General features: G+C 24.1%; 6 protein-coding genes across 6 annotated transcripts; 3 read left to right on the forward strand and 3 right to left on the reverse strand.

Moving 5' to 3' along the window:
• Positions 1-216: 216 nt before the first annotated feature.
• ENU1_161490 (hypothetical protein) lies at positions 217-578 on the forward strand (the record flags this gene model as incomplete). The annotated part of the gene is made up of 2 exons (XM_008860843.1): positions 217-303; positions 348-578. 2 exons carry the CDS (start codon positions 217-219, stop codon positions 576-578), a joined length of 318 nt encoding a protein of 105 aa, XP_008859065.1.
• A 369-nt stretch (positions 579-947) lies between these two features.
• ENU1_161500 (hypothetical protein) lies at positions 948-1673 on the forward strand (the record flags this gene model as incomplete). Its single annotated transcript, XM_008860844.1, has 1 exon — positions 948-1673. One exon carries the CDS (start codon positions 948-950, stop codon positions 1671-1673), a length of 726 nt encoding a protein of 241 aa, XP_008859066.1.
• Positions 1674-1732: 59 nt separating this feature from the next.
• Positions 1733-5993, reverse strand: ENU1_161510 (tyrosine kinase, putative; the record flags this gene model as incomplete). Its single annotated transcript, XM_008860845.1, has 4 exons — positions 1733-4734; positions 4805-5275; positions 5345-5653; positions 5729-5993. The coding sequence occupies 4 exons, from the start codon at positions 5991-5993 to the stop codon at positions 1733-1735; spliced, it is 4047 nt and encodes a 1348-aa protein (XP_008859067.1).
• A 204-nt stretch (positions 5994-6197) lies between these two features.
• On the forward strand, positions 6198-8531 carry ENU1_161520 (hypothetical protein; the record flags this gene model as incomplete). The annotated part of the gene is made up of 1 exon (XM_008860846.1): positions 6198-8531. The coding sequence occupies one exon, from the start codon at positions 6198-6200 to the stop codon at positions 8529-8531; it is 2334 nt and encodes a 777-aa protein (XP_008859068.1).
• A 101-nt stretch (positions 8532-8632) lies between these two features.
• ENU1_161530 (hypothetical protein) lies at positions 8633-8836 on the reverse strand (the record flags this gene model as incomplete). The annotated part of the gene is made up of 1 exon (XM_008860847.1): positions 8633-8836. One exon carries the CDS (start codon positions 8834-8836, stop codon positions 8633-8635), a length of 204 nt encoding a protein of 67 aa, XP_008859069.1.
• A 187-nt stretch (positions 8837-9023) lies between these two features.
• ENU1_161540 (hypothetical protein) lies at positions 9024-11105 on the reverse strand (the record flags this gene model as incomplete). The annotated part of the gene is made up of 1 exon (XM_008860848.1): positions 9024-11105. One exon carries the CDS (start codon positions 11103-11105, stop codon positions 9024-9026), a length of 2082 nt encoding a protein of 693 aa, XP_008859070.1.
• Between the last annotated feature and the right edge of the window lie 243 nt (positions 11106-11348).

The following is an 11348-nucleotide window of genomic DNA, read 5'->3' on the forward strand; positions in this document are numbered from 1 at the left end:
AAAAAAAGATAAAAAAAAATAAAAAATGATATTTACTTCAAATTAAAAAAGAAGAAAACAAAAATTTAATGGAAGAAACAACTCTTGATGTTGTTGGTTTTATAAATTTAATTAGTCAATTTATTGAGTTTGTTGAATTAATTAACTAATCATAACACTCAAAAGAAAATTAATAAAATTAATAGAAGTAATAATAAAGAAAAATATTATTCTGAGATGCTTGAAGAGTCAATAGTATTATTAAAAACATTAAATACTGAAAGTATAAGTGAAGTCTTAAAATTGTGTAAGACAGAATATTTGGTTTGGTAATGTTAATTATAAAAAGAGTATAAACTTAAACATAGACATATAGAACATTTCTTCAACAACAACTCATTAAAATGAAAGAGGCATATTTGAAGAAAGATACCCAAATAAATTCTTTAATTAATGAACTTCAACAAGAAACACAAAAATTTACTTCTATTCTTCAGAAATGTAATAATTCAATAATAACAGAAGAAGTTGGGCTATTTCCTGATGATGTTGCAAAATTACGTGATCAAATATTGGTTGATTTAGAAAATGTTGATTAATTAATATTCACTTTCAAATGAATTAGGTTTAATTAATGTATATAAAACAATTCCTAAAAAAAACATAAAAAGAAATGAATTAGAGATGGTCAGACTCAGTTACTTCTTCAGAGTTTTGAACAATTTTAAAAGCGGACATAATTAAAGTATTTTGATGTTTTCTTTGAAAAAGAAGTTCATCATTTTGATAAGTGTCAATTAGTCGTTGACGGTCTTTTAACATTTTCATAGCACTTGTATAATTTTGGTTTTTAAGAAAGTTGTCAAATTCATTTTTATTTAAATTCATCAAAATAAAATAAAAAGAGATCTTTAATCAGAAAAGAATGAACTAAAAAAATAAAACTAAAAAAAAATTAAAAAGAAAGAATGAGTGATAGAAAAGGACAATCAAAATATTATTCACCTGATTTTGATCCTGAAGAACTTGAAAAATTTAATGAAAAATTAAGAAAACAAAGAAAAGGAAAAGGACCTAAATTACTTGATGTTCGTATGATGTTACCGATGTCAGTCAGATGTCAAGCATGTGGAGAATATATTTATAAAGGAAAAAAATTTAATTCAAAAAAAGAAACGGTTGAAGGAGAGACATATTGTGGAATAAAGATATATAGATTATATTTTAAATGTACAAGATGTAAAACAATATTTACAATTAAAACAGATCCAAAAAATTCTGATTATATTTGTGAAAGAAATGTTACAAAAAATGCTGAACCAAGAAAAGAAGAATTAAAACATTTAGAAGAAGAAAAAGAAAAAAGAAAAGAAGAAGAAGATGATGATATTATTAAGAAATTAGAAAATCAAAGTAAAGATACTATTAATGAATTACATCAATTAGAACTATTAGAAGATATGAAATTAACTCAAAAAAGAAATGAAAAAATTACTGTCGATGACTTACTTAAAAGAAAAAAAGATATTAAAAGTCAAAATAATAATTCTAATGATGATATTCAAATTCATGAAATTGAAAATGAATTAAATGATTGGAAATTAAAAAAACATTTAAATGAATCTTTTAAAGAAGAAGACAAAAAAGAATTTATTAAAAAATCGGAAAAGAAAAAGAAATTAAGTTTTTTATAACAACAAAAAAAAAGAATTGAAGGAGAAGAAATGGTAAATATTATAAATTTTTTTGTATGTTAATATCCATGTTTTTCAAATTCTAATACTATTTGTTCCATCGTTATTCTTTCTTTAGGATTTTGGTTCCATCCTAAATTAATTAATTCCCAAAACCATTCTTCCATTGTTACTATCTTTGGTCTTCTTTTTCCATCTGCAATAAATGATGCAATATTCCAAATATATGGAAATTCTTTTTCAGGATAAACATCTCCCCAAATATAACTTTCATACATTACAACAGCAAATGAAAATACATCAATTTTTTCATCATATCTTTTATTGTTTAAAAGGTCTGGTGCCATATAAATAGGTGTTCCAATTCCTTTTGTAAATGTCATATTACTTTGTGCTAATGTAATACTTCTTGATGATCCAAAATCAGTTAACTTGGCTCTAACAGGAGCTTCAAGATTTAAATCAAATAATAAAATATTATCACTTTTTACATCTCTATGAATGATATGATTGTTATGAAGATACATTAATCCTTTTGCACAATCACAAAGAATCTTTGCTCTTAATTTAAATGAAATTTTTTCACTTGGTTCATTATTTATCATACTTTTTAAACTTTTATATGGTGCAAATTCCATTACAATGGTTAGTCTTTTTGGATTAAAAACTGCTCCATAGAAATATACTATTTGTGGACATCTAAATTTATCTAATAATTCAACTTCTTTATTAAATTCTGAAATACTTTCGTCTGTTGTTGAAATTTTTAGTCTTTTAATTGCTACTGTATGACCTCTAAACATCCCTTTAAATACTGAACCAAATGTACCTTCTCCAATTTGTTTTTGTTCAATAATTTCATCTGGATCTAATGAACAATCTAATTGAGTAAATAAATGAAGTTTAACTGGAATTACTATATCTGAGCGTTTTCTTTTAATAATAATTCCAAGTGTATGTGTAATACAACAACATATTAATGGCTTTATGAATATTGTAAATACAACTGCTTTCTTTGGTGGAATATCAGCACATTCAGGCTTATGACTAAAAGAACATTTTATATCATCAATTGGAGTAGCAAGATGAACTTCATAAGTTTTATATCTATTAAAATTACCAACAACTATATCAATTGAACTTGTATTACCAACCTCTAATTCATTATCACTTGTAATTGTAGTATAATTATAACGAATATCTTTATGATATTCATTATCATAAAATTCAACAGAAAACATTGATATTGGTTGTGGAATAACACCTTGTTTCTTATTAAAATAATGAATAAAGTGAAGGTTTATAAAATAATAAACTAATAAGGCAGAGAGAATAATAATTATTAATACACATATTAATGGTACTCCAATAATTAATCCATAATTTAAAGAACTCACACACGTCTCTCCTTTTGAATCTGGTTTATTCATTCCTTTACATTTTGAGCATTTCGAATCTATTGATTTGATACAATGGTCAATTGATTGATAATAAACGCAATTTATTCCATTTTGTAATACATATTCATTTTCACATTGTTTACAATGTGTTAATGTACATTCAATACAATGACTATTACACTTTTCACATTCATTATTATCATTTAGATAATACCCATTTTCACAAACACTGCACCCATTCTTTGTCTTCTCAGTACAATGAGTTAATTGATTATATGAATAACATAATGAATTCTTTAAATAAAAAGATTCTTTACATTCAAAACAATGTTCTTGATCATAACATGAAGAACAATTTTTAGGACATTCATTGCATTCAAATCCTTGTTTTACAAATCCTTCTTTACATGACAAACATATCTTACTATTTTCAACACCAATAATTATATTACATTTATTCTTTAATTCTTCATTATTTTCACAACTTCCATTTAAAAAGAAATGTGAAGAATCACATGTTGTACATTCAGTAGATGAAGGACCAGAACAATGTTTACATGAATTATGACATACTTCACATTGTTTTGTTTGATAATTAAAGTAATAAGAATCAATACAACGAGAACATCCACTCGAAGTATATGATAAACAATGTTCATTTAAATCCATTTTTAATTCTTCTATATTGTTTTGAATACAATCACCATTTGCTCCAACATGATAATTTTTTATACAATCATTACATTTATTAGAACTTCGATCAAAATATTTACAATTGTCATTTATTTTAAAATATTCATTTGTTGTACCAAGAGTATTATTTATTTCACATTGTTCATATTCTAAGCAAATTCCATTAATATTGTTTGTATTTGAATCACACACAATACATTTATTATTATCAATATCATATTTCAAACAATGTGAAGGTGCTAAAATACATTCATTTATATTATCTAAATAATATCCATTTTCACATTCAATACAATAATCTTCTTGATATATTTTACAATTGTTTATTGTTAAGTTACATAAAATATTATCATTGTTTATTTTTTTATAATATCCTTTTGAACATTTATTACAACTAACTTGTTGTTTTTCATTTAAATAACAAAATTCACATCCTTCTGGACAAATTGTACATTCTCCATTATAATTATAATATCCATCATCACATTTTCTACATATATGTTGAATAAAATCATATGATTTACAATGAAGTAATGAACTACTAACACATTCTCCATTATATAATTCATAATTTGATGAACATAATGAACAATTTTTTATCCCATTTGAATCAATTGAACATTTATCACAATTTAATGGACAATTATCACAATTCCCATATGAATTAGAATTACTACATTCTAAACAACCATATATTTCATCTATAGATAAACAAAATGATTCAATATTTTCAAATTCCATTTTTTCACACTTTCCATTATTAACAAAATATCCTATTTCACATTGAAGACATTGACTTTCTGAAATACATTGAATACAATGATATTCACAACGTGAACAAAACATTCTTTGAGGATAATAACCTATTCCACACGTTTTACATTCATATTGATGTGTATCAGAGTTAATGAGATAATACTCCATACAAAATGATGAAAATGAAAGTTCAGGTTTGAAATCATCAACTTCTATAAATTAATGTTTTAAAACGAATTTTTTTCATTGACTTTGTTTGTAAAACAAAAAGAATAAACAAACGTTCACATATTATTAAACCTAAGTTAGTATCAATAAAAGAATAATATCCATCTTCACATATTGAACATCCTTGATAATTTGAACGTTGTAAAATATATATCTTACAATGAGGAATTGGGTGTTGAATAATTGAAAGACATTGTGCATTATTATTAAAATTGATAATATAATAATTATCTTCACATTGATAACAACTTCCGGAATTAAATATTTTACAATGATAGTTATATTTAAAAGGTACACACATTCTATTTGGTGTTTTTGTAAATCCAGTCCAACATAATTGATGATTAGCACTACAACTTGTACATTGATCATTTTGACATTCATAGTCATATCCTTTTAAGTCAAGACATTTTACATTTCCTGTTGTTGGATCATTTTGACTTGTATATCCATTTTCACAATGACAAGAATATGGAGTTCCAGTACATGATATACAATGTTCCTTACATACTGTTTCAAGATAACCTAGTAATTGGTATTGAATGATGTTTATTATTTTTTTCAAATAAAAATAAATGAAAGTAAAAAACAAACTTTCACATTGTCCTGATGTTAAGTTAAATTCATATCCATCAGTACAACTTGAACAATAAGAGTATTCAATAGCACTGCATGATGAATCAGGTATTTGACATGTATGTGTTAATTGATTAGGTACATGTTTAGGATCTTTACAAGTATTGCAAAAAACACCATCTGCAGAAGTACATCCACTGAATTTAGACAAATGAAGACACTGATGTGGATTTTCTATTGGTAGAAAGTAATTTAGTTGACAAGCAATACATTCACAAGTATGGTAATCATAAATCCCACATTCAGGAATTATTGAACACCATGAAGCTAATGACATGAGTTTAATTAATGAAAACGAAGAAATCATTAAAATAGAAAAGATTCAATACTAAAAAAACAAACACGAACAAAAAGAATTAATACCGTATAACCTATTATCTTTTTGAAAAACATTCATTATTAATAATTCATTATCATTACAAGACTCACAACCTGAATAACTTCTATATTCATTTTGATTACTACGAAGATCATAATAAGTTGTTTTACAATTAAAATGAGTCTGACTTAATTCACTAATAACAAATTTACCAGTAAAATAATCATACCAACTTACCATTTGGGTTGCATGAGAAAGGTATGTTAGTAATATAAGAAGAAGGAACATTTTTCTTTCGAATAGTTTATTAGATGGATATTTTCATATAAAAAAAAGATATTCGATTTTAAAAAAAAATCGTTGAATAACAAAAAAAAGAAATAACAAAAAATATAACATAATTCTATTTAGAAAATTTATTTTTATCTCCTTTAAAACTTTAAAAAAAAAAAGAGAAAAAACAAAAAACAAAAAACGAATTTGTAGATTTGGATGGAAGAAGAACGAGAACAAGTCATTCATATTTTAATAGAAGCTTCACTTGATGGAACAAAACAACAACAAGCATTAGAGTTAATGGAAAAATGTATTTTATGGCCTGATTATTGTGATTTATTATTAATTGCATTAGAACGAAGTCATAATAAACCAGAAGAAGAAATGATATGTGTATTACTTAAACAAGCAATTAATAAAAATAAAAGACTTAGAGAAAGAGAAGCAACAGAAATTATTTTAAACAAATTAGAAGAAATACCAAAAACAGGAATTCTTGTGTTGACACATATTTTTTTAATTACTAATGATGAAATAAGAACATTAATATTTAATTGGATTATTAATAATCATCAGTTAAATAGTAGTATTCAATTAGTATCAATGATTATTAATGATTGTTATGCAAGTATTGGTGAAAGGTTTCATAAAGAAATAACAATTATTATTAAATTAATTATTCCTAAAATATTAGAAGATAATCCAACAAACACTATGGCTATTGTTAGTACTTTAAAAGAAATTTCATATTCACCACCACAAGAATTTCCAAATTTATATATTGATCTTTTAAAACTTTTATTACCTCGTGTTCAAACAACAAATTATGAATTAAAATTAGCAATAGGAAGATTTATTAGTGAATCTCCTTTTGTTTTGTCTCAATCTCCAAGTGATCTTCTTGAACCAATGTTACAAGCATGTAATTGTTTAATTACTGATGAAAATGAAGAAATATTTATTAGTGGCTGTGATCTTTTAGAAGCTTTAATTTCACGTTATCCAGAAAAAATTGATCCATTTTCATTTAAAATTCTTTTACCAAGAATTGTATTAAATCAAAAAGAAGAATCAGAACTTCTTGAAGGAAATAATGATGAAGAATTTGAAATATCTTCAAGAACTTCTGTTAAAAATTTATTAGAAGTTGCAATGAATTATTATCCCCAATTAATTTTTATTATTTCACCTATTGTAATTGAAAATATTCAATCATCTAATTGGCGTATTGCTGAAGGGTCATTACATATTCTTACTTGTTTACATCAAAACATGAATGAAATTATTTTTCAACAATTTTTTAAAAATATTGCAACTATTTTATTAAATCAATTAAATACTCCTTTTCCTTCTGATTCTTCAATAATTCTTTTACATAAAAAAATTATTGAAATTTTAGGAATGTATCTCCAATATTTTAATCAAAACGAACAAAAAACTTGTATTACTATTCTTTTTAATTCTTTGTCATCTTCAAACAATTTACTTCTTTATAGTTCTTTAAATGCTTTTATTGATTGTGTTACTAATTCTCCTCAATTATTAATTCCATTTGCACGTGATATTTATCTTGTTTTAGTACAAAAATTAATTCAGTATAATACCCAATCTTCAAATATGGCACTTGACCTTCTTCAAGATATTGTAAATATTACTCCTTTTATGACTCCTGATTTATTACATTTATTGGTTTTACAAACTGTACAATTAACTCCTAGATATCTTAATGATGACCCACTTATTGAACAACTCTATGTAACAACTTCATATATTGTACAAAAAACTAGAGATATGAATGTTGAAGACATTCTTCCATTACTTCAATCTGTACGTGAAGTATTACAATTTAATTGGAAAAGAGGAGTAGATGATGGAGCAGTAGCAAGTTGTATTCAAACATTAGATGTTATTGGACAAATAACTGGATGTGGGGTATTAGTTCATTGTGGTATTTCAGAAGTAATTTGTTGGGGAGTAAGTAGAAAAGAAAGAAGAATTCAAGTTGCTTCTTTAATGCTTGCAGGAAGAATATTTGATAATGACATTCATTCTATTGATTCCCAACCTTTATCAGTATTAGCAGAAAAAATGATTGGTATTTTAGAAAATGGATTACATGAAGGGGTAGTTTATGCAATGTGGGACCTTTATTTATTAATATCAAATTTACAAAATGATGTTTCTTGTCTTTTTAAAAGAGTAATAAATGCTACTATTTCTGTGTACAATAAAAATGTTTTGATGAAGCCTGTTGTTTTAAAAAAGAATATTGTTGTTATTTTAACAACAATTGGAGGATTAAATCCTTCATTAATAATTCCTTATTTACCAATTATTACAAGTGAAGATTTATTACCTCATGTTATTTCTATTCCAAATGAATCAATTCGTTTTAATGTTTTAAGGCTTATTGGTCTTTTAATATCTACTGCACCACAACAATGTGAACGAAATATTTCATGTATTTCTCAAGTTTTTAGTAGTGCATTAAAAATGTTTCCACATTTAAATGATATCTGGATTAAAATTCAACAGTCTTTCATTCATTGATCAATTCAATAATTAAATTTCTCAAATTCTTTTTTTGTTTTTCTTTTTTTTTGTTTTTCTTTAAAATAACCTTTTCTTTGAACTAAATGCATAAAATTAATTCATTGCTTCCAAATCAATACTGAAATACCTAAAATAATGCAACTTAAAGAAATCCAAGCTGATGCCCGTTCTCCTAGACGTGCTGCTTTCCACATTAAACCTGGTACTCCTTCTTTTTTTCCATCCATAAAACTTCTAACAAATCCAATATTTAATCTAAGATATGTGCATGTACAAATGAATAAAAGAATTACTACAATCATTGATTGAAAATTAAATAAAGCAGTCTATAAATGAGTTTATTTAACTTATTTTCATTAATTACTTAAAAAAAACACAAAAGCCATTCAAACCATTTGTTCTTTATTATATTTTTTTTTTTTAGTTTTTTCCCCCGAATTTTTTAAGATTTTTTAATTTTTAAAAATAAATATCATTTTTTTAAATTATTCAATCAAAAAATTGTTTTTTAGGTATTTCTTGAACTAATTCATTTGATGATGGAGATTTACAAATAGTTAATGAATAATTTTTTAAAACTTCATATTCAGAAATGCATTTATTCAATGACTTTCCTAATTGTAATTGACTTTTAATTAATCGGAAGATACTAAAAGGAAGTGAGTTATAATCAAAGTTATAAGACTCGTATTGAAAAGGAGTTTTAAGAGAATGAATGATAGAAGTCGATAATTCTTTTGTATTACCCGATAAATAAGATTTTATTGAAATATTATTAAGTCCATAAAGATGTTTTAGTCCACTAAAACAAAGAGTTGTTTGAAGAAATGGAATATGACTAGTAAATTTCATTGTTTCATTTTCCATACTCCACAAAAGACGTGTAAGAGGTAAACAAAAATTAGCAATTGATTCATTAATATACATTACTTCAATTCTATGTTTTTGTAATATACTTTCATCTATACATTCTTTATAACTCTCACATAGAATAAGTAATGCTTGTCGTTTTTCCATATTATTTTCTCTTTTCTTTTGAATATTTTTAATAAGTGATTTTAAAATCCATTCATTTAGTGCTTTTTTGGTTATTCCAAATTGATTTTGAATAAAATAATGTACTTCTGGAAAACATAATTTTAATTGTTGCATTATTTCTATTGGACAACAACATAATGTTGGTACTAATCTTCCTTCTAAATCTACACCAATAAATAATGGAGAACATCTTGATTCTCTCGTTAATTTATTTCCTCCAATTTGAGAACATCCAATAATATCTCCACATCCAATTAAGTTCATTCCAAATTCATCACAAAGAAATACATAAGATGGATCAAATCGTTGAATAACACTTTCCCATTTTTCCATAAATTCATTAATTTCATTATCATTTGGAAAAGGAGGATTTATAGAACGGAGTAATGTTCTATCATAATATTGACAATTATCATTCCAATTATCATTATATTCTTCATAAAATAATTTAATAGTGTCATAAGGAATAATAATATTTCTTTGAGAAAGAGATTTTAATTTTAATTCTATTGGAGACTCTTGTCCATCAGAGTCTAAATCAATTATTTTTAATGCTGTGTCTTTCTTTTTTAGTCGTTTGTTTATTGATAATTCATTAATATTATTATGAATAAATGTATTAAAAAAACTATCAGCATTTTGTATCATTGAAGTTGTTAAATCTTCACCATTTAAAAAACAAATTGAATAACTTTCAAATAATTTTTTAAATTCTTGAGAATTAATGAACATTTCAATAATTTGTTGAATAATAATTTTCTTTCTTTGTTTAATAAAATTTTTTTGACATGGAACGTCTTTATTAAAACGTGTTCCAAATAATAAAAATAGTGAATTAATAGGATCAGAATTGTCTAATATTCCATATGGAATATAAAATATTTTAATGTAATTACTATTTATTTCTTTTTGAATTGTGTCAAACAAAGAATGATAATATTCATTGACAATTATTAATGCTTCAGTTTTATTATATTGATATAATGAATAATTTATTGTTGGTATTAATTCTGCTTTAATCCAATATAAAATATCATTATTTAATAATGACTCTATTTTAGATTCTATTTTATATCCATCTTTACTTATTCCATAATCATACATATCACCCTTTTGTTCATTTACAATATATAATGGTTTTAAAAATATTCCATTTGCATTCCCTCCAAATAAGCAATTTGATATTTTTGATTCTCTATCAAGATATGCTATTGGATTCCCTGCAAAACAACTCATTTGTAATTCATCATATAATTGATATCCTATTTCATCAAAAAAGAATATACAATTTCTATCATATTTCATTGACATTTGTTTTAACATCATTCTTGTTTTTTTAACTTCTTCTAATGAAGATATTCCTACTACTACTTTTCTTTTTTTATTAGTTAATCCAATTGTTTGAAGTTGTTGAATAATTGCTTCATTATCAAAATCTAATTTATTCTCTTTAATAAATGAGTTGATAGTTTCATCAAAAATTGCAATATTCTTTTCACGTAAAGTTAAACTAAATGATGATAGTTCATCCATCTTATTCTCTTTTTTTTTCCAGTTTTTTATTATTTTTTCTTTTTTTTATTTTTCTTTTGTTCTTTTGATATTCTGTTGTTAATTCATTATCATTATACGTTATTTATCTTATTTATTCTGATTTATTTAGAAATTTCATTTCATGTAAATAATAACATACAATGGACTATTATTTTTAAACGATCAATTAATAAAATTATTATTAGTTTATTCTTTTACGATTTGTATAATTATTGTTTTATT

This window comes from Entamoeba nuttalli (assembly GCF_000257125.1).
Source record: "Entamoeba nuttalli P19 unplaced genomic scaffold asmbl_6899, whole genome shotgun sequence".
In the NCBI taxonomy this organism is placed as follows: Eukaryota; Evosea; order Mastigamoebida; family Endamoebidae; genus Entamoeba; species Entamoeba nuttalli.